The sequence below is a fragment of the Podarcis gaigeae genome, assembly GCF_964106915.1.
Source record: "Podarcis gaigeae genome assembly, chromosome: 9".
Lineage (NCBI taxonomy): Eukaryota > Metazoa > Chordata > Lepidosauria > Squamata > Lacertidae > Podarcis > Podarcis gaigeae.
Window position 1 is genome coordinate 20,011,958 of NC_139685.1, and position 27,966 is coordinate 20,039,923.

At 40.4% G+C, this 27,966-nt stretch overlaps 1 protein-coding gene and 2 long non-coding RNA genes across 7 annotated transcripts in view; 1 reads left to right on the plus strand and 2 right to left on the minus strand.

Annotated features, from left to right (window-relative positions):
- LOC310852180 overlaps positions 1-27,966 on the minus strand; it is a 216,925-nt gene that overhangs the window by 3,471 nt on the left and 185,488 nt on the right. The gene's annotated exons all lie outside the window — the stretch shown is intronic.
- On the plus strand, positions 34-27,959 carry N4BP2 (NEDD4 binding protein 2). Of its 5 annotated transcripts, none has more exons than XM_083754815.1 (19): positions 34-440; positions 3,475-3,655; positions 4,175-4,521; positions 5,156-6,320; positions 7,274-7,401; positions 7,866-7,954; positions 8,515-8,591; positions 9,552-9,707; positions 10,305-12,168; positions 12,277-12,559; positions 13,467-13,552; positions 14,423-14,468; positions 15,783-16,012; positions 18,601-18,719; positions 19,124-19,259; positions 19,511-19,699; positions 20,587-20,755; positions 21,971-22,094; positions 23,560-27,959. In XM_083754815.1, the coding sequence occupies exons 3-19, from the start codon at positions 4,293-4,295 to the stop codon at positions 23,603-23,605; spliced, it is 5,136 nt and encodes a 1,711-aa protein (XP_083610941.1). In that variant the 5' UTR covers positions 34-440; positions 3,475-3,655; positions 4,175-4,292; the 3' UTR covers positions 23,606-27,959. The 5 variants fall into 5 exon arrangements, with proteins under 5 accessions (XP_083610941.1, XP_083610938.1, XP_083610937.1 ...); XM_083754813.1 differs by adding an exon at positions 2,157-2,235 and having other exon boundaries at positions 316-440; positions 10,305-12,559; XM_083754814.1 differs by adding an exon at positions 2,157-2,198 and having other exon boundaries at positions 316-440; positions 10,305-12,559.
- LOC310852163 overlaps positions 15,853-27,966 on the minus strand; it is a 53,289-nt gene continuing 41,175 nt past the window's right edge. The window contains exons 4-5 of the long non-coding RNA XR_014567994.1: positions 18,786-18,944; positions 15,853-15,990 (exon numbers count right to left, since the gene is read on the minus strand). This is a non-coding gene — a long non-coding RNA (uncharacterized lncRNA). The remainder of the gene's footprint in view (positions 15,991-18,785; positions 18,945-27,966) is intronic.

Below are 27,966 nucleotides of genomic sequence, written 5' to 3' on the forward strand. Positions count from 1 at the left end.
CTTAGGAGGGATGCCAAAGAGGGAAAGAAGTGGAGAGGATCCAGCCCCGCCCCCTGCATCGCACGGGGTTGGACTAGATGACCCTGGGTGCCCTCCCTGGGTTCTCCGAAACGCAGCGGCGTTTTTCTCTAACGGGGAAGCCCCGAGGCCTCCTCCTTGCCGCCGTCGCCTCACACTTCCCCTCCTGAAAGTAACCAGGTGTGAGGCCTAGGCAGCCCCTGCCTCGCGGCGCCTGTGCCCGCCCTGGACGCCCGGCCGCCGCCGCCGCCGCCGCTCCTCCCGAGTTGCAGTCCCGGGAGCGGCCTTGGAGAGGCGCTGCGTCCCCGGCTTCGAGGCCTAGCAAGCCCGCGAGCCTGTGGATCCCTACGCGACTCGCGCCTGACCGAGAGCAGCGCGGGCCCGGAGACGAAAGGGTCGGAGGCGGCCGCCGCGGCCGTGAGGTAAAATCGAGCGCGGGGGTCTGAGGGGGGGGGGGGGGAAACAGGCCGCTCGCCTCCCTCGGCCGCCGGACAGCTCGGCCGCCTTCCTCGGGCCTCCTTCCGCCCCCTTTGGAGGCCGGCCGGGGAAATGCCTCGACGGCGAGTGGGGCTCACGGCTTCTCCTCAGCCCCCTTCCCTTTGTCTCGCCTTTGCCCCCCCCTCTTTTCCCAGCGGCGGGAGCGGGGCTCGCTCCGGAACTCATGGCCTCTGAGCGTGTGCAGAGTGCCATCGCTTTTCGCCGCGCCGCCCCTCGGCCCCGCGGCTTCCTCCTTTTTGCTGGAAGGGAAATGTTCGCGGGGATGTGGCAAGGGAGGCTGTCTGTGTCTCTTTCCCATGGAGAGGTGTTTGTTTTGTTGGTTTGTTTTGCATTCTCATTTATTTATTTTTAGATTTGAAGGTGTGCGAATACTTCAGAGGCCCATCTTCAGAGTTTTCTGCCGGCCCCTAGTCTTTCATAGACCGAGCTCGACCATGATAAAACCAGCAGATGCATTTTCGGGATCTGGATTTTAGCAGAGATCAAGCACCTCTTCCCTAATTGCTTGTCAGTGTAAAGGGAGGTGTATAAAAAGCTGGAAACATGGCTGCAATGAAAGAAAAAAAATCATTCCAAGAGTTGCTATGTTCTGTTGCCTTGACTATCTATTTTTGGTTTTTTTGCAAGTGTACAGAACTCCAAAAGTTATTACAACTACCTAATTACAGTACTGTATAAGGCATTTTAAAATTTAATTGCTAGAACTGTAGTTCAAGGAAAACAAAACACAAAGAGTGCCCGACTAGTATTTCTCTCACACATTATTATTTTGTTTAAATTTTGAGAAACATGTAGTAAGCTTTAATGCTCTCTTCAAATTTATTTATTACGGAAATACTTTCATTTGTATGCAGCTTTTCCATTTAATTATGCTCAGAGCTCACAACAGAACATAAATTCCAATCAAGAATTCCTTACAATAGCGATTAATTACTAAATCATTTCAAAAAATACCCAGCCAGATGGGTGCGGTATAAATATCAAAATATTAATATTCATTATTAAATAACTTTATTATATAACATTTTAAAAATCATCCTAAAAAAACTATCGATATTTAAAAGCATATTAATTAATGAGTAATCAGTGCAATTGTAAGTGCACAGTTTGTAACAGCTTAAAATAAGCACATGTTCATCCTGAGTTTCAGCAAAAAGCATAACAACCCCCAACCAAAAAAGATATATTAATATGTGGAGGCAACAAATGACCTTTTTGAAAACAGGTGACACATTTAAGACCAGGTTTTAATTTTGTTGCCAGACAGGTTGGGTAGATAACCATGTTGCAATTAAAACACTCAAGTCCTCAGATGATTCATGTAGCTGACTTGTAAAGATGGTGAAGAGGAGCCCTACTTTAAATTGTTTTGCCTTTTAAAAAAGTCTCTCCCCCCCCCCCTTGATGCTAGCTTGGGTAATAATTTTTAGGAGCGGTAGTTGAACACTTAGTCATGTAAACATGCAAAAGTTCCCTTCTCATTGTTTTTTAAAATTAAGTTTTGAATAATCTGTTCCTCTTCCCCAAACGTCTGAGAGGTAGCCATAATCTATTGAGCAAATAAGCCATTGTAAAACAAGAGTCATTTTATTAATGTTACATAGTTATAAATCAGCTAAACATTTATGTGTTTGTTGTAGGGGAAACACTCTTGGGCAACAGATACATCTGTGGAAAACATGGTTATTTTATGACATGATCTTAAGTTATATTTTCCAGGTTTATATTCACAGATACCTTGTGTGCTTTTGTTAAGCTGCCATGCTTGGTGAAAAGTTCATAATAGGTTTTTCTGCTAGGAAAGCAGCAATGAGTGAGAATGTTTTACACGGATTACTTAGTGAGTTCTGTTGGTGCTAAGACAAACCTGTATAAATGGGCTCAAGTGTAAAACTCTGAACTCTTAATTTGCTGCACTTATGCATGAGTCATCATAATCTGTTAAGCAGAGACCTCTCTACAAGTAGATTCACTGATTATTTAATTTAACAAGTTTTAGTCTGCCTTTCAGGGCTCTCACAAGGTAGTTTACAAAATTATAAAATTCATAAAAAATACAGTTATGAAAAACAGAAAAATTAGCAGTAGCTAAATATTTTTTTCCAGGTGCAGCACAATTCACAGGCACACTTTTTTTCAGGTGCAGCACAATGCAGGGTTAAATTAATGTGTCATCAGGGTTGTTCAAGGCCACCCATGATAAGGCTATGTGTATTTGTCTGCAAAGGGTGTTCAAAAGTTGAGGAGCTACTATTAAGAAACCCCTGTCCCAGGGAACTGCTTGCCTAATGGTTCTGACTGGTGGATTGGGCAGGCTTATGCATGTGTATCCTTCAAATAACGTGGTCTCCAGCCATGTGGTCTCCAGTCGTGTCCAACTCTTTGTGACCCCATGTACCAGAGCACACCAAGCACTCCTGTCTTCCACTGCCTCCTGCAGTTTGGAAGGGTTTTAACAGGGTTTTAACATTCAAAGTCTTTAATTGGGCCCAGAAATGATTAGGCTGCTTGTGTAATCTGAGTGCCCAGATCACATAAGTGTTCTAACTGCTGCAGTTCTCATGTCCCTCCAAATATGCCACATGTCAGAGGAAATGTTGAGTCTGAAATAGTAGTTTCAGCTCGATGGAAGGACCGAATGCCATTGCAATAAGGTATATTCTTGAATGAGAATGTTTGGTCTAGGACAAATATGGCCTACGTGTAGCTATCAGAGAAGAGCAATGCATAAAAACAATTAATATGGGATAGTTATTGGAAGGAAGATGGTTAACATTCCACTGCTGAATATAAACAACTGATTTGTCTGCAGCTAAGCTCCCCAGAATTGAAGGGTGTGTGTGACAGCACATCTTGGCAAGGAAAAAATTAAATAAAAATCCACTTCTGTATATACCAGTATGCTCTGAATTTAATTGCATCTGAAGTCTGAGCTGTCCTGATTTTTTCTTGTTGCAGGTTAATGAACCTTCATGAACAAAAGGAGAGAACTCTGGACTGGATGATACACACAGGAGTTTCAAACAGAAGAGTGGCCTGATGTAGCTTCTTGGTGTTAACTTTGTTTTGGCAATTTATCCGAAACTGATGAAATGTGGAAATAGAGGACCAGCTAATTTTATCTTTAGCAAATTTAAAGGTATGCTCCTGAAAGTGAGTAAATATTTGCACCTTTAAAACTGTTATGTTGGACTGTCAAAAGATTTGTGTTTAATTCCTAAAGCACTCTTGTTTTCTGTGTACCCTATACTAATTAATGTGTGCTTTAGTATAGTTTTGCTATACTAATATAGCATGTGTTGTCACAGTATTGATACTATGGATAATCCTGTGAAGCTTGCAGTTTTGTGAATGCGTGCTAAGACCTGAATTTAAAATATCTGCCATACAATGTAAGATTTAGGCACTACTCTGGAGTCTGAAATGTTCTTGAATTTTGTTTATTATGAAGATTGTGTTTATTATGACTTTTGACAACTTGATATATAGGATGAAGAGCGTTAGCAGCCTTTGCCAATAAAATGTTTTTCACTTACAGTTTAGAACTAGACTTTAGAGTTTAAAAAAAAATTAAAGAATGTCACTTCTTTGGTGTACACCAAAGAGTTTGGAAAAAAGTGACTCAATACATGTTTGAAAATACTTGTCTTCCTTCTAGGTTCATTGTTTCTGAACTGAATATGTGCTGTGTACAAATGATGCTGCCTTGCTCATGACATAATCAGTGTTATGTAGACGAAATAAAATTCGAGGGAAAATATATTTTGGAGAAAAAAATGCCAAAGAAAAAGAAAAATCTTGGTGTGAGCCCATCAAGAAAGAGCATAAACTCAGAAGCGACGCCTGCTGCATCTGCCGACTTGGTACCGCCTTCAGTAGATCTAACAATGTTACAAACACCGCATGGGATTGATAAAGAAGAACTCTTCAGCAGTCTTTCAGAAATGTTTTCTGACTTAGATCCTACTGTCATTTACATGGTGCTATCTGAATGTGATTTCAGAGGTAAATCAAATTCTGTTAGTATTGTCAGCATTTGTGTTTAACGCAGTGATAAGGAGAGAGAGGTGATAACATGGGGTATCAAGGCATGGCTGATTGACTGGAACCCTGAACAGCAGGAACACTCTATATTAGGACATTTTGTTGCAACAGCCACTTGTTAATAATTAATGCACAAGTTCATAAACTACTTCCTAATAGTTACCCCAATTAGCTCAGGGCGTTGCTCTTTGGCTCTTCTTCCTACAGATTTGCTTACCTCATACTGGCACTAATTATGTTACACAGCCTGACATCAGGCATTGCATCTTGGGGAATCTAACATAATGGCTGGGTAAGCTAGGCAATGGAGAGCAGAGCATAACTGAATGTTGGTAGCAGTACCATGCTACAGTTCTGATGACAGCGAGGTCAGTGATGGCTTTTCTGAGCCCTAGGGCCTTTGGCAGGTGCCTGACTATATTGATCCGTGTTGTTGGCACTGCAGCTGGGAACTTTCAGGTTGTCTGAAGAACAAGGTAACCTTGAAATAAATCTTAAATTCAATGTCTATTTGTACAACGATCTTTATATTTTCTGTAGTTTAGAATGAGTTTCATATCACTTCCAGTGACTGTGCTTTTTCTTCATTTCATAGTTGAAGACACTATGGATTATCTGCTAGAATTGTCTACAGCTGCTAAGGGAATAACATCTTCACCACATGTTTCAGGTTTTGATTCCATATCTGCATCATTGGTTGGTGAAAATCAACCAAGCTGTGTTACTAATGAAATAGAGGGCCAAAGTTCTGCTGCAATAAAAAATGTGAAATCTAGTGAAGAATCAGAAAAGTCTTCATCATCTGAAGAACTGGTTTTTTTGCAGTGCCATCCTTTTGAGAAATATAATCTAAATAGTGAAATGAAGGATTCAAAAAATGACCATATCTCAGGCAATCTGTCTTTGGCTTTGGACCACGGTAGCTCTGATCAAGTTAAAGAGTTATCTGGGTGTGCAGAGTCCTGTTTGGGTTACAATACTGTGCTTTCTTTGCAGAAAAAGGAAACAGACAGTGAAAAATTAGAAACCTCCACTCCTTTAAATCCAGATTGTGACAAACCCTCTGAAGTAGTTTGTGGAAAATCAGGCATTCAGACAAATGATGTGGATATTTTTGCACAAATCCCAGAGAACTGTAATTTACCTGAAGTTGTACGTGACAGTGGTGCAGTTCCAGAAGTTGTTTTGGACCTTAAAACCCTAAATGACGTGTCTGCTCAACACTGCCAGGGGATTGCTGAATTTCAAAACAGTGTGTTTGACAATTCTAGTCCTTGTTCACACAAGACTGAAAAACAGGGAAACGCAGTGACTGTGTGTAATAATTATTATAATACTTCTGTTCCTGACCTATGTGCAGAATCCACTTTCAAACTGACACCTTTTACAAATGTTGACCAGTCTCAGCAGATGTGGAATTCACAATTTTCTGTGCTTCAGAAACAGTCTCAGGAGTGTACCTGGAACCTAATGGCTCCTGTCTTTTATCCTCAAAATGTAAGCCATAGCTTTGTAACTCCAGTTGCTGTCAGCCCTGGGAAGTGGAGGCCTGCTTCAAACTCTAGGAGTCTTGGGAAAATATATTCTTCTCAAACAACTTCACAGTCTTGGGACAGCAAATCCTCTCTGCCGAAAATGGACATTTCTCAAGTTCACCAGCTTCCTGTTTGTCACATGATGAGAAGAAAGATTCCTCTCGCAGGTCATGTGCTTGTTCTTCTTAGAGGGGTTCCTGGATCAGGCAAATCACATTTGGCAAGGTAGAGTATTCATTTTTTTTTTTAAATGCATCATTTCTCATGTGTGTATGCGTATACACAGACACAAACCAGATCCCCTCAATCCCATAATTTTCAAACCCTCACTATCTTTTTATCTATGGGAGAGGCCACTGTTTTGTGTCAGTTAAATATTAATCCATGGTCAACTTTAGGAAGTGAGAGAGGATTGCTCTGGATAGGAGAGTGTGAAGGAGCATACATTTCCAAAGCTGATTTCCTGGTTTGCATGGTTTTTATATAGCGTCTAGACTCCTGATTATGTGCTTTGACACCGAAAGTTGCTGTCATCATTGTGTTGCATTGTGACAGCCAGAGAATGGTGCTGTGTATTCTAGGTTGTTGTTTTTTTATATCGGGAGGACAGAAATGATGTTTGAAACTTTCCCCAAGATTTAGCTACTTTTTAAAGTTAAAACGTGTGTCACATAGATAGCACAAGCCCTGATTTAGAATGGCTTATCGCTGTGGGTTAAACCACAGAGCCTAGGACTTGCCGATCAGAAGGTCGGCGATTTGAATCCCCGTAACGGGGTGAGCTCCCGTTGCTCGGTCCCTGCTCCTGCCAACCTAGCAGTTCGAAAACACGTTAAAGTGCAAGTAGATAAATAGGTACTGCTCCAGTGGGAAGGTAAACGGCGTTTCCGTGCGCTGCTCTGGTTTGCCAGAAGCGGCTTAGTCATGCTGGCCACATGACCTGGAAGCTGTACGCCAGCTCCCTCGGCCAATAAAGCGAGATGAGCGCCACAACCTCAGAGTCGATCACGACTGGACCTAATGGTCAGGGGTCACTTTACCTTTACCTTTATTCATATTACTACACAATGCCCCTCACTTCCAGCTAAGACTCAAAATTGTGTGTGCACAATTAAAGAGAAATTGAGCGTGGGGAAGGGAGGGGAGATGATTGATTTTGCATTTTTTGTTTTTCGCAGGGCTTTGCTTGAGGATAACCCTGGTGGTGTCATTCTTAGTACGGATGATTATTTTTACCAAAAAAATGGACAGTACCAATTTAATGCTGATTTCTTAGCAGACGCGCATGAGTGGAACCGGAAACGTGGTATGTGCTAGATGAAGTCAAACAATTGTTGATTAAGAATATTGGAATCTATAAATAGAGAAGACTTAATGAAGTTCTTGTGCCAGGATTGGTGCTTGCCTATAAGCACATATTAAACAACAACTAACTGGGTTGGATAGGCCAGAGGGCTAGATCCTGAGCTCTCCCTCGTAACACAGACTGTTTTGACAGGCCAACAAGGCAGTCTACCTGTCAGTCACCTGATGCCACCATGAATACAAACTTTGGTCATACTTCTGGCCATATTGCTAGTATTGTATATTGAATAGTTGAATGTAGGTTCATATATTTTAGTGCATATGACAACTTTGAGTATTTTGAGTGTTTCTGCAGTGGTTTGTCATGGTTATGCAGTGCTTTCTATAATTTTCTTTTAACTGAGTTAACATAAAAATGCTGGTTTTATTAATACATTTAAAAAAAAATACTGGTATGTTTTTCAGCCAAAGAAGCATTTGAAAAAAGCATCACTCCAATAATCATAGACAACACAAACACACAGGCTTGGGAAATGAAACCTTATGTTGCATTGGTTAGTATTCCATAAGTTATTATTGTTGAACCAAAAGCATTAACATTTTCTCTGCATATTTGTAGACAGCATGGAGGTATTTGAGCGCATGCTCTCTATAGGCTGTTGAGATGATGGGGGGGGGGGGAGATTGAGTTGGCCTAATGCTTTCACACTCAATGCAGTGAGGATGGAGAAGCCGGACATGAGCTCAAAACATACTTTCAGTCTGCCTGGGTACAATTGCAGGAGCAAGCATCATTTAATGGAGCCCAGATATTAGTCATTTGGAAAAGCTGCATGCTTACTCAGAAGCAAGTCCCACTGAGTTTAATAGGGCTTACTCCCAAGTAAGTGTGTTTAGGATTACAACTAAAAAAACTATAGTCTTAGATCTCTTATCTAAGCACGAGACATTTATTATGAGTGCTTATATTGTACAGTTTTGATGAAGATCTTGTTCTTTGTGTCCAGCAATGATGGTGGGTGAGATGTGTTCTGAACTATGACTTGGTTCATTTTTAACTGTATTCTTAACCTGCTGAGGGATGTATCTCAAGCGTTTTTACACTTTTATTCAGTCCCAGGAACACAAATATAAGGTTATATTTCGTGAACCGGATACCTGGTGGAAGTTTAAACCAAAAGAACTGGAAAGGTAAAAAAAAAAAAACCCCTCATGATTCTGTTACAGCATATTTGAAAAGAAATAATAATATCCTCAAATAAATGAGCTAGTACGAGTGAGACCAGCTTTTATTGAACCCCAAAATGCAAATTATAGGGATTGCTGCAATACTATGAATTGTTCTCTCTTTTCTTCCACGAGAACCTGTGTGATTACTTGGACTAATTCATTTGCGAATTGTACCTTTAGTTCATGTAAAGCTTCAGTTGCTTCAAAAATATTCTGTGGCTGTCAGCTACAGAGATTCTTTCAAAGAGCCTCAAGAATAGATACTATTATTCAAGCCCATTATCTTCATTGGTTAAGGATAGGGAGGTGGGATGTTGTGACAACAGATGGTCTTTCATATATAAGTGGCGAGCAAAGTAGTACCTAATAACTGTATTTTGTTTCTCCTTTTTCCTTTATATTTTTTAGATTTCGATTATTGTTTCTTTCTCTGGTCCATTGCTAATAAAAGTTAAAGTCGGCATTGGCAAAAAAATACCCAAGAATATCTACTCTTTCTGGCCATTAATTATTTCTAAAGCTATAAGAAAAGTGGTTTAAAATGTCATGATTTGTAGCAGTGGGTTTTTCCACATTTAGCAAGCTGTTGCTAAATAGTCAAGTAGAAATTGAAAGTAAAGGGTGCCAAGATCTCTTTTACCCAGTTTGGAACTCTACCTGTTTACTACTTTTTATTTATTTATTACTTAGGCAATGTGATATGGCAGTGTAGGTTTTCATGTTGCACAAACCTTTATTTGCTTGTTTATGCACCATCAGCTGTTGGGGAAATTCTCAGTACCTGCTCCTTAAATTGTAACACCACGGAAAACAACTTCAGTTAAATGTTTAATAGTTGCCTCAAATGTTTTCAGCAAAAGTTGGAATATGCCTTTTACTGTGACATTCATTCTCAGATATTCTGTCCTTTTTAATGTTTAGGCGAAATATTCATGGCGTATCAAAAGAGACGATCAAAAGAATGTTGGAACGATATGAACGTTGCCTGACTGTTAATTCAATTTTGAATTCTTCAATCCCAGATGAATTGAAAAGTGCTACCTGTGATGAAGTTCTTCACCACAAAAAGGGAGAAGGGTAAAATTAAAGTATCAAAATTAAAATTAAAGTATCGAAAGTATTGAAATACAAAACTTCAAGCCAGTTTACTTGGTTAGTTAATGATGCTGATAATGCCAAGGTTGCAGGTTCAATCCCCATGTGGGACAGCTGCATATCCCTGCATTGCAGGGGGTTGGACTAGATGATCCTCAGGGTCCCTTCCAACTCTATGATTCTATCTATATCTGTTAAATATGAAAGCAAATGTCTGTGAAGTCTAACTAACTCCTTATATCACAGAATGCGCTGAATAATTACACTTTCAGTTTCAGAAGTAGCATGGTTTTATATATCTCCATAATCTAACAACCTCCACTTTCTTTGACTCCTTCCCTTCAACATCCAGTTATCATTTTAATAATAATCCCAGTTACATCCAAGAGAAGGGATTGACTCAATAGCAGTCCTTTTTTCCATCTTGCCCCTTCTATCTTTCTAGGAATATGTATATAAATATTTCAATATATATTAGAAGATGTTATGGCTTAAATGCTTTAGCAGAGGTAAAGATGATTAAGGTGTGCATTTTTTCCTTTAAAGGTCCATTTTAAAAATCCATTGTTTGATTTACAGGAAGGAAGATATGCCTCATTATGGGAAAAACAAGGAACATTTTCCTTCACCTTTGAAATGCATAGAATTAAGTATGGAAGATAAGCATCAGTCACAGAAAGTTACAGTGGAAAATCAGACTCTCCTGAATAAAAAGAGAGAACTGGAGCATTGGGTTCAAGACTGTACTTCTAAATGTAATGTCTCTCTGGAAGACATAGATCTCAATGCATCATCAAGGACAGACAAAATTGATTCTACTCTTGAAAAGATGGACATGGTAAAGCCTGAGGAAAGTGAATTCTCAAATTTCAGTGAAAATATTCAGAAGTACAATAACAAGGACATAATAGCTGAAGTTGAAGCAAATCAATGTGCTGAAGTACCAACAGAAGCAGAGTTAAGACTAACAAAAAACATGAATAAGGCAGATTCAGGTTGTGATAAACCGGTAGGGCCAGAGACAGTAAATTTTGTGGGAGATTGGCCAATAGAACAAACTATGGGGCAGAGAGTGAAAAGAGCTAGAAGGTCAGAAAAACTGGCTATAAAGAATGGCAAAGAGGATAAAGGTCTAAGCATCCCCAATTTTGATGCATTAGCAATTCTAGATGAAGATGAAAAGGTAAATCCGGTTAATATTCATGAAGAGGAGCTGCCACTTTCTCAGAGTAAACAGGAAGAAATTAAACAGCCCTCTGCCTGTATGTCTGTTGATGATACGGAAGAAGATGCATCGCGACTGCTGATTGTAGGAGACTGGCCAGTCCAAAACTCTTTAGAGCAAAGACAGCACAAAATGAAAAGAATACCAAAGAGTAACACTGGTGAATCAGAAGAGATTATAAGTAGTCAATGCAGTATTAATGAAAGTACTCTGAACACAGTAACGGTACTTCCTACAACATCTGCAGGTGTTGGAGAGCTACTTGTCTCATCAAAAAAGGAAACTCTTTTGGCACCTGAAATCTCTGGTTCTGAAACTCTTGGTGAGAAAAAGTCTGTGCAGAACAAAAGGGCACGCAAACATCATAAATTAGCTCTAACATTTACCAACAATTTGGCCCTCAGTAAACCAGAGGAAGAATTGTGTCTGTCTAATTTGCTGGAGGAGAAACCTGATGAATGCATCATGGCAGAGGCCAATAAGTATTCGCAGACGGAGCCCCAGGATTTCGCTCTCCTGTGGAGGCTTGAAAGGAAAATTATTGTTTCAGAAGATACCAAAGTATTAAATGGCAGACTGGATGGATTCATACCAAAAGGCATTCATACTTCTTCAGAAAAGATACCCTATAAGGTAACTTATGAGAAAAGCACATATGTGGAAGAAAGTGACCTTGTCAACATTGATGTATCTGAGAATCTGAATATTTTGTGTAAACTCTTTGAGTCTGTTTCATTTGATGCACTGAAGGACTTGTATGAAAGATGTAACAGGGACATTGATTGGGCTACAGGGATCTTGTTAGATTCTGCTGAGAAGTTGTGCAGAGATGATGAGGTTGGACCCTTGCGGGAAGCACAGATTCAGCCTTCTGGCAAGTCTCTTGACTCTAATGAAAATGCTGGTTATAGAGAACAACTTGCAGATTCTGAGGAAACCACTCAAGGAACTGTGACTTCTAGAATTAGTCAGGATTCAGAAATAACAAATCTCTCTGTTGATGATGGAGGTGATGAAGCTTCCATCGTTAAAGATGAACACAACTTTTCAACTGCTTCCCCAGCAGAAAACAAACATTTAATGCCATCTGCTCCAAGAACTCATGTCGAAGAATCAGGAAATGAGAAACCACTTTTAGATACCACACATACAAAAGAGATGAGCTCTGTTATGCTATCAGAAAGTGAGCAGCCGAACAAGGTGTTGCATACTGAAGTGGACTTAAGTGTTCCTGTGACTATAGCTGATGATTTTAATGGAGGCCCTAACACTTTGAAACCCACTTTTGATGTGGAAATAGAAAACAGATCTTCAGAGAAACATTCAGAGTGTTCAATTATAGAAGAGCTCCCATCTCATCTAATACTTACAGAGGGCTCTGCAAGCAAGGACAGCAAATTTGAGGTGGATAAAAAAATGAATTGTAAACCAATGTTTCTAATTGCAGCAAAAAATGAAGAAAACAAAATACCCAATCAAGATAAAAGCAAGTTAGTGAACCCCACACCTGTATCAAAATCTGTGAATATAAATTCCCTAGAACTGGTCTTACCTCCTGAACTAGCCATTCAATTAAGTGAAATATTTGGACCTGTGGGTGTTGATTCAGGTAATAAAACCATGATTTTTTAAAAAAATGCTAGGAACTGACAAGATTATATAGTTAACCTACTGTAGAAGGAATTAAAAAGCCCAAAAGTATTGGTTATTTGAAGCTACAGCCATTGATAGATATTAGAAAAAAGACTCACCCATATCTTGGTGGTGGTCAGACTTGGTAGTGGTCAGCAGTTTTTACTCATTTTGCAAAATCTTCCAAGTCATTGCTCTGTTTTCCACCATATTAGTGAATGGCAGCCATTCACTTACATAAAGTTACCGTAATTAAAAGTCTACATTTGGGAATGCCAATAGGGTAGAGATTTAAGGTGCCCCTGTTAAGTCCAGTTTCTAGACAAGTGATAGGTCGCAGCTCAGTGTAGAGCATTGAGTTCTGCCTTGAATCCAGAAGGTCCTAGGTAGGCCTAGGAAAGACCCTGGGTTGAGAGAGAATCCTGGAAAGTCAGTCATTGTAGACAATATTCCAGTCCCAGCCAGCATGACCAGTTGTCAGAAATAATGGGAAGGTGTAGTCTGGCAACATCGGGGGGGGGGGGCACACAGTCCCCATCACTGGTTCAAAGTCTGTCTGTCTGATTAGCTTCATCATCTCCATAGTCTCACTTTGGGTCCTCCTCCTTAGTGAAATTTGGACCTGGTCAAACTGATTTTTTTTGTTTAAAAATACTGCTTTGAGTTAATTTATTTCCTATTCCACAGTAGAATTGTAGTTTATAAATTAAGCTAGGTTTCAAAGTAGTGTTATATTGCTCTGTTGCGAGACAGATTCTCTGAATTATTTCAGGAACTGATGCTTTATCTTACAAAAAACCCAAGATATTTGATTAAGAATAAGCTTGGCTGAACTACATTTAATTTGTACAGTGCTTTAACCTCTGGCTTTTTTATTCAATAAGGATCTCTAACTACTGAAGATTATGTGGTTCATATTGATCTGAATTTAGCCAGAGAAATTCATGAAAAATGGAAAGCATCTATTACAGTAAGTCAGTTTCTTTCTAAAGACAAGTCTATGGCATCTTATGCTTGCATTAAAATACACTGGTATTTATTTATTAGCTGACCCCTGTTAAAATATTTCCCATAATTTATAGTGCATGTAAATAAGTGGCATGATTACACTGAGGTCACATATACTCCAAATAAAAGTTCTTAAACATACAATCAAAATTTTGAACCAACTAACTTTTTAACTTTTTAAAGAGGAACATGTCAAAGGTCTGATTCATGTGCTTTTTATGCAGCCGCAAGATAACACAGGCAGAAAAACTTAGTTTAAAAACATGGTAAAAATGTTTCTAAACAAATGGTTTGGGCTTGAAGTGATAAGCCCAGACATCTTCTCTGGTCTGAGTCGCATGGTGGAAAGAGTGAACAAAGAGAATATGCTGACCCTCTGTCACTCCAAGAGAGGGATCATAACCTAGTCAAGTCTGGCAAAACAGTTTGCTTTATGGTATTAACCCCTTCCTGCATTAACTAAAGTTAAGCATGATGGTTATGAGAGGCTGAATTATTATGAGCCACCTAGAGTGGCTGGGGAAACCTAACCAGATTGGTAGGGTATAAATAATAAAGTATTATTATTATTGTTGTTGTTGTTGTTTTGTTGTTATATCTAGTAGGATTCATCATTTATCACAGAGATACTTGTTTTACTTTGCTCACCTTGTTTCTCTAAAATTGAAATTCAGTTTCCAGTTTGTGCTTGCATACAACCTAAACCTGTTGTAAACTGAGTACAGTTGCCCAAACACATTTTATTAATCCTTTTTTTAAAAAAACAACCCCAATTGGAGATTCATTAAAACCTAATAATATGATTAATTGAACTTAAAATGTTTTAATTTAGAAGCGACAGAGGAGAGAAGAGGTGTTGCATAAGCTTCTTGAAGAAGGTAAGCTTATGTTGTTCTAATTGACCACTCTGGGCCTCCCATTATTTAGACTGGGTGCCCTTTTAGATGTGCATCCAGATTCTGATCATCACATAGTAACAAATACAGCAGGAATGGCAAAGTTATTTGGTCTTCAAAGTTATTCTATGCAAAATAAATATAGCAGCACATAGGGTCATATGGGTAATCCCACCTTATCTTACAACCACCTTAGAAGGTAGGTTGTGCTGCCTGATAGCAACTTGTCTCAGGCAACCCATTGGGTTTCAGGACCTAACAGAGTGTTGTTTTTGATTTTGCACAGCCCTAGCTTGGACAATATTATTCTTACTCTCCCCCGCCCCTCTGTCTATCTCATCTACACTCAGATTAAGGTTTATTTATTTCTTGTCCTTTTATATGTGCAGCAAATTTTATTTGAAATAGGGATGCACAATTATCTATGTATATATTTAGTTGTTGCGCTTTTTTTAAAGCACTACCTATTTGTGAAAAGAAAGAGCATGTATGTCGTAAAAATGCTGTAAAGAACAGCATGTGGACACAAAGGGACCGAGCAAACCACGAAGCTTTGCAACTGAGAGGCCAGAGGTGTGGAATTACCTATGTGTGATCTGCTTCTCAGACCCTCAGAACCACAATCTGTGCTTCAAGCCACTGCTTTTGAAATTAAGCTCCCCAAAAGGAGGAGGAGCCAGCAGAGGAGTGTGAAAGCAGCCATGTTTTTTCAGGTGCACAGGCACAACATGGAGTAAGGCAGAGAGTAAATACAGTGGTGCCCCGCAAGACGAACGCCTCGCAAGACGAAAAACCCGCTAGACGAAAGGGTTTTCCGTTTTTGGAGGCGCTTCGCTAAACGAATTTCTCTATGGGGTTGCTTCGCAAGACGAAAAAATCTTGCGAGTTCCCGCTTCCCCCCCCCCGCTTTTTTCCACCCTTTCCCTAAGCACTAAGCCGCTTCTCAGCTCTTCCGCTGATAAGCCGCTTCTCAGCTGATCGCTAAAAGCCGCTAGACCGCTAATAGCGTTAATCCGCTAAGCTGTCAATGGGCTTGCTTCGCAAGACGAAAAAACCGCTAGACGAAGAAAATCACGGAACGGATTAATTTCGTCTTGCGAGGCACCACTGTACTAACGTGCCATCAATATACATGTGTCGCAGTTAGAAAAACACAGTAAAATAAAATAGTTTTTAACAGTCTGTTTTTATTTATGCCTTAATGCAAGTGACATCTTTCAAAATGCATAAAAAAAATACATGTATTTGGATTATCTGTATTTTAAACTGTTCCTTCCGGCTTTGTTGCTTCTGTAGATCCCATGCTGTTTGAGCAATTCTGTCTAGATGAGCTGGACAGCCTTCTTTCTCCGCATGCAAACTGTCAAGTACAGAAGACCGAAAGACTGCCTACAGATACGCTACCTGACAACTCAGCTGCTTCAGAGTTTTTTCCTTTCATGGATCACTGGAATGTCCAGACGCAGAAAGTATCACTCCGGGAGATAATGTCCGAAGAAATCGCCTTACAAGAAAAAGAGGACCTGGTATGATTAATAATAATAATAATAATTTTTCCTTTATACTCCGCCCTCCCCAGCCAAGGCCGGGCTCAGGGTGGCTAACAAGCAATAATAAAACAAGTTGAATGAATACAACTTAAAAACAAGATTAAAATATAACATTAAAAATATTGAAACATTAAAATATTAAAATGCAGCCTCAACACAGGAGGAGAAAGGAAAAAGAAAAAAGAAAGAGGGGGAGGGAGGGAATCAAATTGGCTCCAAGCCAAAGGCCAGGCGGAACAACTCTGTCTTACAGGCCCTTCGGAAAGAAATTAAATCCTGCAGGGCCCTGGTCTCATGAGGCAGAGTGTTCCACCAGGCCGGAGCCAGTGTTGAAAAGGCCCTGACTCTGGTTGAAGCTAATCTAACTTCCTTAGGGCCTGGGACCACTAGGGTGTTGCTATTTATGGACCTTGAGGCTCTCCGTGGGGCATACCGGGAGAGGCGGTCCCGTAGGTACGACGGGCCTAGGCTGTGAAGGGCTTTAAAGGTCAAAACCTTTTACACATACGTTTCCCCTTAGCACTAGGCGTTTCCTATCTTTCACCTTCATTGTGAACTGAAGCATGCAGCAGGGCATAAGATTGGCGGCTAGGCTCCCAGCATAATGGACCTCTCATGCTCTTGTTCCAGTTCTCAGACTTGTTGGCCCACCCACCAATTCCTTATGCTATAACAGTAACCGCTTTGCAAATACTCACAAAGTTTCACTTGTAATGCAGCTGCACTGCCTAGAAAGCTGGTTATTAGTTTAGGTCAGGGAGTGGGTGGCAAGTGACTGTTTTCTAGCACATAAAATCTGTAAGGGTGGCCCTGCCATCTTGCTCCAGGATAACATTCCACCAGTGATGTTGATGTATTAAGCCGATAGGTAAAGGGACCCCAGACCATTAGGTCCAGTCGTGGCCGACTCTGGGGTTGCGGCACTCATCTCGCTTTATTGGCCGAGGGAGTCAGCGTACAGCTTCCGGGTCATGTGGCCAGCATGACTAAGCCGCTTCTGGCGAACCAGAGCAGCGCACGGAAGTGCCGTTTACCTTCCCGCCGGAGTGGTACCTATTTATCTACTTGCACTTTGATGTGCTTTCGAACTGCTAGGTTGGCAGGAGCAGGGACCAAGCAGCGGGAGCTAACCACGTTGCGGGGATTCGAACCGCCGACCTTCTGATTCGCAAGTTCTAGGCTCTGTGGTTTAACCCACAGTGCCAAGGATTAAATAGAAAGTGGTGCTGTACAACAACTACAGTGGTGCCTCGCAAGACGGAATTAATCCGTTCTGTGAGGCTCTTCGTATAGCGGTTTTTTCATCTTGCGAAGCAAGCCCATTGACAGCTTAGCGGATTAGCGCTATTAGCGGTTTAGCAGCTTTTAGCGATCAGCTGTTAAGCGGCTTATCAGCGGATCAGCTGATAAGCGGCTTAGCGGCTTAGGAAAAGGGGGGGAAGGGGAAAAAACCCGCAGGAACTCGCAAGACATTTTCGTCTTGCGAAGCAAGCCCATAAAGAAATTTGTTTTGCGAAGTGCCTCCAAAACGGAAAACCCTTTCGTCTAGCGGGTTTTCCGTCTTGCGAGGCGTTCGTCTTGCGGGGCACCACTGTATGTGGTTCTGTTGTGCTTGTGAAGCTAAAACAGAGAGTAGGATGGGACTGAAATGTTATTTAGCCAAAGTCTCGAGCCAGAAACCTGCCTTTACTTCCAATTTCTTGGTATGGTTGACTCTCAAAATGAGATGGGCATAAATGAATTAATTGGCACCGATGGGAGCTTGTTTTCTGAGGTGAATAACATGTGGGAGAAATTTCTATTAGAATTTCTCAGAATGGAAGAGTTAAATATTTCCTCACTGCACCCTGGTCATGATGAAAACTACCCCCTCCCCCCACATAGGCAACAGTATAAAAATAATGGATGTAGTTGTAATGACACATTTAGCACCATGTGCAAGGTTTTGCTTCTAATGCATTTTTTCCTGTTTTGTGTACTTCTGAATACCAAAAGTGTGACATAGTGGTCATATGACTGTTAATATGTACATTGGTGCTAAGATTTAAGTTAGAAACTCAGATTTTTTAGTGGTATCCCCCATGAATCATCTTGATTTACCCTAATTTATTAACTTCAGCTTATAGCCACCATATTGTGCTACTTTATCTCCCAAACCAAACAGTCTCTTCAATATAGTTTTGCAAGCAGCCTTATATGATTCAAATTTCAGGTGGCTGAAGCTAGAAAATGTCTCCCTATAAACAGTATTGCCTGCCCTAAATAATCTGGAACCAATAACAAAGGGTGGTATCCAATGTTGTGGGAGAAGAAGTAGCACAACTACTATACTTCTTCCTCTGCATTGCCCCCCAACCTGCCCTGTGATTTGCTCTGGAGGTTGCCTCTACCCAGGGGAGCAGATTTGGGAACACACAGGAGAGAGGAGGAAAAAATTGGTTGTCACCCACCCAAAAATGTGGAAAATTGTGTAATTTTGAAATCTTTTTTCTTTATTAGATCCATTTTTCTACAAAGCCTTTTCTAATAATATAATTATAATGTCAACTTGTTTTCTGGATTAGAAACGCTCTCCTTTCATGGCTAGAAAAGACTGCGCTGCCAAACTGAAAGAGAAGCAACTCCTGGAGTTATTCCCAGCTATTAACCCAAACGTCTTAATGGAAATCTTCAAGGACCACAAGTGAGCTCTTGCTTGTTCATATGATGCTGCTAAATTCAAAGAACTAAATGGCTTGGATCTGAATACCTTTTGAATTGCTTTATACTGCACAAGTCTGTTCAAGACTACCCTTGAAGGCTTTTCTCCAGATCATCCTGAGATAAGGCCATTAGTGACCAGAGACAGAACCTTCTTTGTTGTGATGTTCTGGCTCTGGAATTCTTTCCCTGGGAGACTTGCCTGGTGCTAGAATTTGATTTGAGAAATTAACAGGTTTTAGAATGCAAGCTTCTCTCTCTTTCTTGTGTGTGTGTGCGTGCGTGCGTGCGTGTCTTGCTTTTTCCTTTCTTGTTAATTAATAAAGTTCTGCTGTTCTGTGATATGTCTTGAATCATTCACTGGCTGCTTCTTTTTTTTTATCTCAGTTATTCTTTGGAGCAAACCGTCCAGTTTTTGAACAGCGTTCTAGAGTCAGATCCAGTAAAAACAGTTGTAGCCAGAGAAACTGCCCAAGGTGCCATACTCTCTTCTTGCAGTGCTTTAAAGACACGAGAGAGAAAGGTAATGACCATTTTGTACATTTGTTGCAAATACGTTTAAATAAGATGTTGCTATAGTGAAATATGGGTCCTCAGCATCTTTAACATTTTAGGGAAAGGACTTTATAAATACTAAATAAAAGTCAGTTTCAGTAGGAGTATATATGATTGCTTCTTGTTTTAAACTGAGCAGATAGAAAATGTCTTTGGTGGAGGTATCTTGCTTTAATAAGCCTTGGACCATGTCCTAAGTGTAACACTTATGAATTATAGGCCAGAAAGTGCAAGGAACCAGAAGACATTGTTGGTGCAAAGACGTTTCAAGACTTTGAATATCCAGGATATGATGATTTCAGGGCTGAAGCTTTTCTTCACCAACAGCACAAGCAAGAGTGCCTGAGAAAAGCTGGGGAGGCGTATCGCATGGGAATGAAGTCTGTAGCAGCATTTTATGTTCAAAGGGTAAATTTGTTTTAATCAATCAATTCTGCAATTTTTGCCTTCTTTACTGGAAATGTTGGCTATTCGTAATCACATAAGTTTCTGGTGTTTGCACTGATAACCACCGCATAAGCAAGCGTCAATGCGCTTTTTGAATCTCCAATAGCAGAACTAGTAGACTGTGTGCAGAAATATCCCCCCCAATAAGGCCAGAAACATTTATTTTGAAATAAATTGGAAATATTTGGACATGGCATTTTAATTCAGAAACCAGCAAGTCATGGCTTTCAAAATGCTGCTGGATTAGAATATAAGACGACAATGAAAGAGCTTATTCACTAACAATGGCTGGAATTCAAAGTGCTGCATTACATGCAGATGAGTGTTTGGTCATTGACAATAGAAACTCTGACTTTTTGCTTATTAACAGGCTCCAATGCCATATCACAAATTACTATTGAATGTCCCCTGCATTTCAAAATAGCCATGGAGCCACTTGCATAGTTTTTCGGACCCCAGCATGTATTGTGTACTTCAACAGGTGGGATAGTGTTTTAAACCATAATTGCCGTACTGAAACCTTCAGGTGATTCTCTTAGCATGCCAAGGCAGACTTGAGATGTTTTTTTACCAGTTGTATATATGTACACAGTCAGGGAGTCTCTTTTTCTTCCTACCTTTATGATCTCTGCTCATTTCACACAGTCTCATTGTGACTTACATCTTCCTGAAACCCACCTGATCAGGCCTTACTTGACCTACTTTTGACAAGTTAAGTCTAAATGCGCATGTCGCTGTTCTGAGACATTACAGCTCCCTGCCTATAGTGCTGTTTGGAATCCTGATGTCCAGTGCTGCGCTTAGGTTGCTCCTCGTGATGTTTACAGTAGATGTGTGTTTGCATCAAGGGTCGCCTTCACGAGGAGAAGATGAAAGAAGCCAACCGCGATGCTGCCATGCAAATCTTTGAGAAAGTGAATGCCTTGAAGCTTCCTGAAAACCTTTTGGACCTACATGGTCTTCATGTGGATGAAGCTTTGGCTCACCTGGGTAGAGTATTGCAGGAGAAAACAGAAGGTATAAGAACACTTATTTGTTTACAGAGATTACACTGGACTTGTGTATGTCGGCAAAAATTGATGTACAGTGGTACCTCGGTTTTCGAACATCTCGGAAGTCGAACGTTTTGGTTTTCGAATGCTGAAAACCCAGAAATAAATGCTTCCATTTTCGAATGAGCCTCAGAAGTCTTAACAGCTTCTGCTGAGTTTTTTCGAATTTTCTCTATTGAATTTGCAGGCCGCCCTTTGCAGCTTCGGTTTTTGAATGTTTTGGAAGTTGAATGGTCTTTTGGAACGGATTACGTTCGAAAACCGAGGTACCACTGTATTAAAACGGACGTGTTACTTTCCATGTTAGTGGATGGGCTAGCCTTCATGGACGGAACATATAATTTGCATACAACAACAACAACAATAATAATAATAGTTAATATTATTATTATTATTTATTTATACATACATACATACATACATACAGTGGTACCTCGGGTTAAGAACTTAATTCGTTCTGGAGGTCCCTGCTTAACCTGAAACTGTTCTTAACCTGAGGTACCACTTTAGCTAATGGGGCCTCCTCCTGCTGCTGCGCTGCCGCCGCCACACGATTTCTGTTCTCATCCTGAAGCAAAGTTCTTAACCCGAGGTACTATTTCTGGGTTAGTGGAGTCTGTAACCTGAAGCATTTGTAACCTGAAGTGTCTGTAACCCGAGATACCACTGTACATACATACATACATACATACATACATACATACCCTACCCATCTGGCTGGATTTCCCCAGCTACTCTGGGCGTTTCCCAACAGAATATTAAAAATACGATAAAATGTCAAACATCAAAAGTTTCCTTAAACAGGGTTGCCTTCAGATGTCTTCTAAAAGTCAGATAGTTGTTTATTTCCTTGACATCTGATGGGAGGGTGTTCCACTGGGCGGGCGCCACCACCGAGAAGGCCCTTGGCCTGGTTCCCACATAGCACTACTAAGGTTAAATTCCTGGCACCTAGTTAAAAGGTTCTTGAGTAGCAGTACTGATACAGATACCAGCAAGCTGCTACCAATCACAGTAGACAGTACTTGGCTAGACGGACCTGTAGTCTAAGGCTACTTCGTATTTCAAAATTTACCATATTGAAAGATTTTAGATATATTCTAAAAGAAATTTTTTAATCTGTTGAATGTGGAATTCATAAAGAGAGAATATTGTGACCATTCTTATTCTTGTGTAACAGAATGCAACCTGGCTGGTGGTAAGCCGTATCTCTACGTGATCACAGGAAAGGGAAACCATAGCCAGGGAGGAGTTGCTCGCATCAAACCAGCAGTTATGAAATACCTCACAAGCCACAAGTTCAGGTGAGCTGAACCTACCGTTACTGACAACTTGCGATCTGCATTTAACCAATTAAAAACTGGTGGTTATTTCACTAGAAAGCGTAGTAGACATCCTGGGCTAAGCTCCTCAGGCAGGCTTATTGCCAGGTCTGCAGAGTGCAGCAGGAAGCTTGTATCTAGGATCCTAGGTCATTCCTAATGACAGTCCTGGCTGCTAATGATGCTTTTCTTTTTATTTGCCTATGGTGGTAAACACGGAATCAAGTGAGGAAGGAGATTTGAGATTGAGTTACATTTAAATCTAGTGAAAGGGTAATGGGTGAAGTCAAGAGTGGAAGGCTGGAGCTGGGAGAGAATTCGGGAATAATAGAAAATGAGTTGTTTTTGCTCCCTTAGCTCTCTGGTCTAGCCCAAATACACCCCACCTTGTGCTCTGCCATGTTTCTGTCTTTTCAACACCTCACCTGGTCAATGCCAGTGGGATTTTTTCTTCTGTGAACGGTGAACCTCTCTTCCACATGCTGTACCCCAATCTGATTTTTAAATTCCCATCAGTGGTTTGTTATGTGACACGATGGTGGAGGCTGCTTCTCAGTTAACAAGCTCCAAAGCATCTTTGGGCACAGAGAGCAAGCTTATTTGAGGCAATACCTCTTTATTAGGCTTATTATTTCTGAAGTTACTGTATTCTTCACTCTGTAGGACGCACCAGACCATAGGACGCACCTTGTTTTAGAGGGGAGAACAAGAAAAAAAAATCTCTCCCTCTCTGCGCAGCACCCCTTCAGGGAACCGCAGGAGAAACGGAGCCCCTTCCATTTCTCCTCCTGTTTCGCTGAAGGGGTGCTGCACAGAGAGGGAAAGCTGTGCAGCGCCTCCAGCGAAGCGAAGCCAGGAGAGCAAGAGGGATCGGTGCGCACCGAGCCCTCTCGCTCTCCTGGCTTCAACGAAGCAACCCGAAGCCTCCGACTTCAGGGGGCTATCCCTGAAGCCTGGAGAGCGAGAGGGGTCGGTGCGCACTCCAGGCTTCAGTGAAAGCAACACGAAGCCTCCGGAGCACGGAGGGAGCGCTCCCACTGTGCTTCGGAGGCTTTGTGTTGCTGTTGCTGAAGCCAAGGAGCCTGCATTCGCTCCATAAGATGCACACATTTCCCCTTAATTTTTGGAGGGGAAAAAGTGCGTCTTATAGAGTGAAAAATATGGTAGTTTCTTTCATCTGGCCAAAAGGATGGTTTAATTTCAAACTTGCCCTTCTATATGGTGAAAGTGTCATGTAATGCTGTGTAATGTTAGAGCATTGTATGAGAGATTAAAAAACCTTTCCACCTGCACAAGTCCTTACACAAACGAGCATGAGAAGTGCTGTATACCACTGTGTGGATTCTTATGCAAGCATTTGTGGAACAGTGCTAAAGTCTGTTTTCCTACCCCTTGCAGTTTGAATCAAACCTTAAACGGTTGCTTACAATAGTATCCTGATTCACAGGTTCACAGAAATAAAGCCAGGCTGCTTGAAAGTCATGCTGAAGTAAAAGGATGTCACCAAGAGGATTGGAAAAGCTGCAATAATTGACATACAAACAACTTCAAAATATAATGCCGTTCCTGTGCTACTTTTAAATAACAATATTTTACTGGAAATACTTTAATGTTTTTAGCAGGTGTGTTTTTTGTCAGCATGTTTTCCTCGCCAAAATCGAATGGATTTTTTTTTCTTTTTAAGGGAAATAGTTTGTTGGCCTCTTGCTATAAAAGGAGTCCATGTGAAGAGAATTTCTGTACAAGAAGTGGACTTTCAAAGGGAAGGCTCCATTTTGAAACATTCTGTCCTTCTCAGATTTAAAGATTTAAAGAACATCCACAAATATCTCAAGCATTATCTTCTTAAAAAACTTACCTTGTTCTGTATAAACGGGGAAGCCAACATAGTACCCTTCAGATATTTTGGACTACATTCCCCATCATTCCTGGCAACTGGCCATGGTGGTTGGGGCCGATGGAAGTTGTAATCCACATTTGGAGGGTATCCTATTGACTACCTCTACTCTGTCAACATTAGGCTTACATGTTTTTAAGACTTGGAGCTAAGATGCTTTGAAATAATTAAAAGTTTTGGGGGGAGAAAATGATGCAGTGGGTTGAAGTAATAACAGCTAATAATTATTTATGTTCCTTGGGGAGAAGAGGAAATGTTAGGTGTTAACATTTCCCTGGACTTAAGAGAAATACATACCTCAGTGAGTTATCTGCTCAGATTGTCCCAACTCTTCAACTCTCTTCATATATGGAAAGTGTTGACAATACTGCCTGATGAGATGGTTGAGCTTTTTTGGGGAAGGACATGGGTACCTAAAGGTCTTGACCGTTATGTAAGTAATGAGGAGCCATTTCCTCTTTCATTTATACAGTTGCCACTAGAATCAACAAAATTTTAGAAGTCCCAGTTTTTGTGACGTATAAAGAGCTGAATTCAGCTATATGTTTGTGCTAGTGGGAGCCAGCATAACAAAGCCCGCTAATGCAACGGGTCTTCCCCTGCTCTTGCGCTGATGGAAAAATTCTTCCATTTTCGCTTAAAATATTAAGTGCACTGGCTCACGAGTGCAACGAGAATATGTACAGAGAGCTGCTGTGTGAATTGAAATGTACAAGGGTACCTGCAGTGAAGCTCTTTTTGTGCATTGTGACTCCTGAACGTGTGACTAAAGTCTCTGGATCGGGGTTGGCATTTCCATATTCTTTGCGTTGGGAGAAAATGTAAGGAATCTTCATAGACTCCATCCTGTCTGTATAAAATTTACATATGGTCTATTAGAGAAGACACCAGCAAACTGACGCCGTGTAAGGGTTTGCCAGCTTTGAGCAAGCCTATATGCCATTAACGACAATACTGGACAATACTGGATAAAGCATTTATCAATGGCAGCTACTACCATTGCAGTACTGATGGAGGGAGCTACATCTACTGACATTCTCATATTCCTACTGCTGCTGTTAAAACATACATGGTTTCCTTCAGATCAGGAAGTACAGCAATGTGTGCATGCATATCTCTCTTACAGGGATGCAGTTTCATTTGAAAACGTATCATCGTTAGTATATTTTGTGTGGATTTTTAAACGTTGATTCATGGCTGAGAATAAGCAAGCAACTCAAGGTATTTTTTAAACATATTTTAATATCAAAACTGGATGATCCAAGTTGCAAAATGAATGACATCTCCCATGATATTCAGTGCCTCTGTTTCCAAACAAATTAATACATACAGAAATATTTTAAAAACTGATAGGTGACATTTATTTTCAAGAATATGCAAGTAATGTAAATAATGTCTTTCAGCGTGGACATGCAAGTGCTCTTTAAAATTGTTTTATAATTATGAAGCTTTTAAAACAATTGAGGATTACATGTGAGCTGTTGTGTAAATAGGTGAGTGTGAAATATTTCAAGTTACAACCAATTGTGTCCTTCCACTGATGGGGACTTCAGTGGAAGGAGGGAGGTGGCAAATTTTGCCAGTTTCCCCCTTCCCTCCTGCAGTGCCACCTCCTATGCTGATCTGAAGGTTCTCCCTAGCCTCTGGAGCAGATTGGAAGGGCACAATAGTCTGTATGGGGGAGGAAGAATATATGGCGATTGCCTCCCTCTCCACGCCACTGATGGAAACCACTTAAGTGCTTTCTATCAGTGGAGAAAATACAATTTGTACAACCCTTCATATCTTAAAGGTGCCATTTCAGTAGAATTTTGAAGCAGCCAGTTTCTTTGACATATAATGCAACAGAATTTGCACACATATGTTATGGATACCAGTTAAATTGGGACATTTTAGTGCATGCGCAACTATTGAAAAGTTGCAACCTGCAGTTAACTATGATCCTTTCAAAGAGATCTTTGAGTGGGAACAGATTCCTGCACATTGCAGGGAGAAAGGAAACTCATCCAGTCCTTAGTATGTTTTTTACAAGACTTACCACCTGGATAAGAGCTTCAGAATTTCCTACTCCAGTGATATCTAAGCTTAATGAGTTTTAGAAAAGACAGCTTTTGAATCTGGAGAAACATGATGGAAGGAGTGCCTGGTATAGAAATCCAAACTGCCTTTTTTTGCTTAGGGGTGTATGTCATTATGGGGGGGAAACAAAACCTTTTTCTTCTATTTTTATAAATCAAGCACTTTTAAATATGTGAGTTGCTTGGTAGCTAGATTCCCCCTCCCCTTTTTTATGTGGGCTGCCCTATAGCCAAAGAAACTACTACTGCTTCCCCCACTGAAATAATTGGCTTTTTCAAACTTTCACCTTCCTATGTACCAGAATGGGTGTATTCATCAAAATACTTATTCAGGAACCTAATGCAAAGAAGGGATGCTTCACCATTACCATTGTACAGATATGTCTGTATGGCCACGACATGCATGCATGTTTTGCTTCATGTACAAATCATGGGGAAACCACTATTGACTCTGGGATCTTCACTCCATGTCCAACTAGCCTGAGCAGATGCATAGTGTTGATCACACAAGAAGGGGTAACGACACACTTGGAAGAGCTACCCATATTAGGATAACCATTATGTGAACGGCCCCAAGGTAGTTTCTCTTAATGCGATGGCAGATTTATCTTTTCAGATGCTGATCTATTTTTGTCCTCTTTTCATGAACGGAGTTCTTCTCGCAGGAACTTTGGATCCAAGCCATTGTGACATTGTAAAAATTTCACTCCTTTCGATAGAACCTGCCAAGTAGAAGTGGCTGCTGGATTATAGCCTCCCGTTCCCTTCTACACTTTAGTAGATTATTTAAAAATAACTGTGAATAACTTCTATATTTTCTTAGGGGGAAAAATGCAACTGAAGAAATTAAGACTAAACCTGAAAATACCTGTAAGGATACCTAAGGGAAATGTGTTCTTTTCAATGTCTCAGTACAACATTCATAATTGTTTTCTTTGTTTTGGTATTTTTACCATGCTTAATTTCTTTAAAAGTCAAATGTCTTAAGATGAGGAAGAATTATAATTTCTGGATACCCATTTTTTTATTATTAACGTCTTAAATTAGCCTCCAAAGAAGATGTCATGAGCATATGCTTATATCAATTAGGGTCTTTGCTTAGGCTGCAAAAATTGTGCTCTCAATGTTTTATTGAAAAGAGATTTAAATTTACTCAGGGCAGTGGTTTCTGTGAAAGTGCCAATGGAAATGATAGCCTTCCCAGTGTCAAATATTTTCAACAGATAGATATTTTGATTATAGCTGATATTAAGCTTGTATGTGCAGTTCAGGTTTCAAAACATTACTTATCCTTTCTTCATTTCTTGAAAAAGAATGTAACATCCCTTAACTATATGGACTTTACGTAAACTTCAGCTTGCTGTGGTGAAACATTAAAGGCTAGCACACATGCTATATATTCACATACATGTCTTTACTACATTTTGCAAGGATGAACATGCGAAACAGGTGATCGCATAGATGCCCTTCCTGTGATCCCAGCAGTACTCTTTCCTGGCCATGACAATTGTGTAAACTGCTGTGAGTCATATGTGAGATGACAAACGTTTTTCCATGTAAACTTGTGTGTGAGGATGGTGGGAAATGTTTACATGGGGAAAATCTTGCTCTTTTCAAAAGGGGAGAAAAAGTTCAACTCTCAACTACTGACCGGGATTATACTACTCTACTATAATAAAAAAGTACAATGAAAAATCCAGTATTGTGTCACAAAAATATGGCCAGTATGTTAGCAGATTTCTTTACTGTTCATTTTTTTTTAGGTGTATAAAGCTCTTCTGGTTTCCTATCTTTTTTTTGTAATGTTTGGTTGTTAGCACATAAAATTTCTTACGTGAATAATTTCAAATAAAATCCAGTTTAATAAATACACATTTGT

Excerpts from the sequence above, each read along its gene's own strand:
- N4BP2 (XM_083754812.1), top strand. The coding sequence starts at position 4,293 with ATGCCAAAGAAAAAGAAAAATCTTGGTGTGAGCCCATCAAGAAAGAGC. Across the intron at positions 8,592-9,551 it reads AAACCAAAAGAACTGGAAAG|GCGAAATATTCATGGCGTAT; the intron begins GTAAAAAAAAAA and ends TTTAATGTTTAG. Across the intron at positions 20,756-21,970 it reads ATTGCAGGAGAAAACAGAAG|AATGCAACCTGGCTGGTGGT; the intron begins GTATAAGAACAC and ends CTTGTGTAACAG.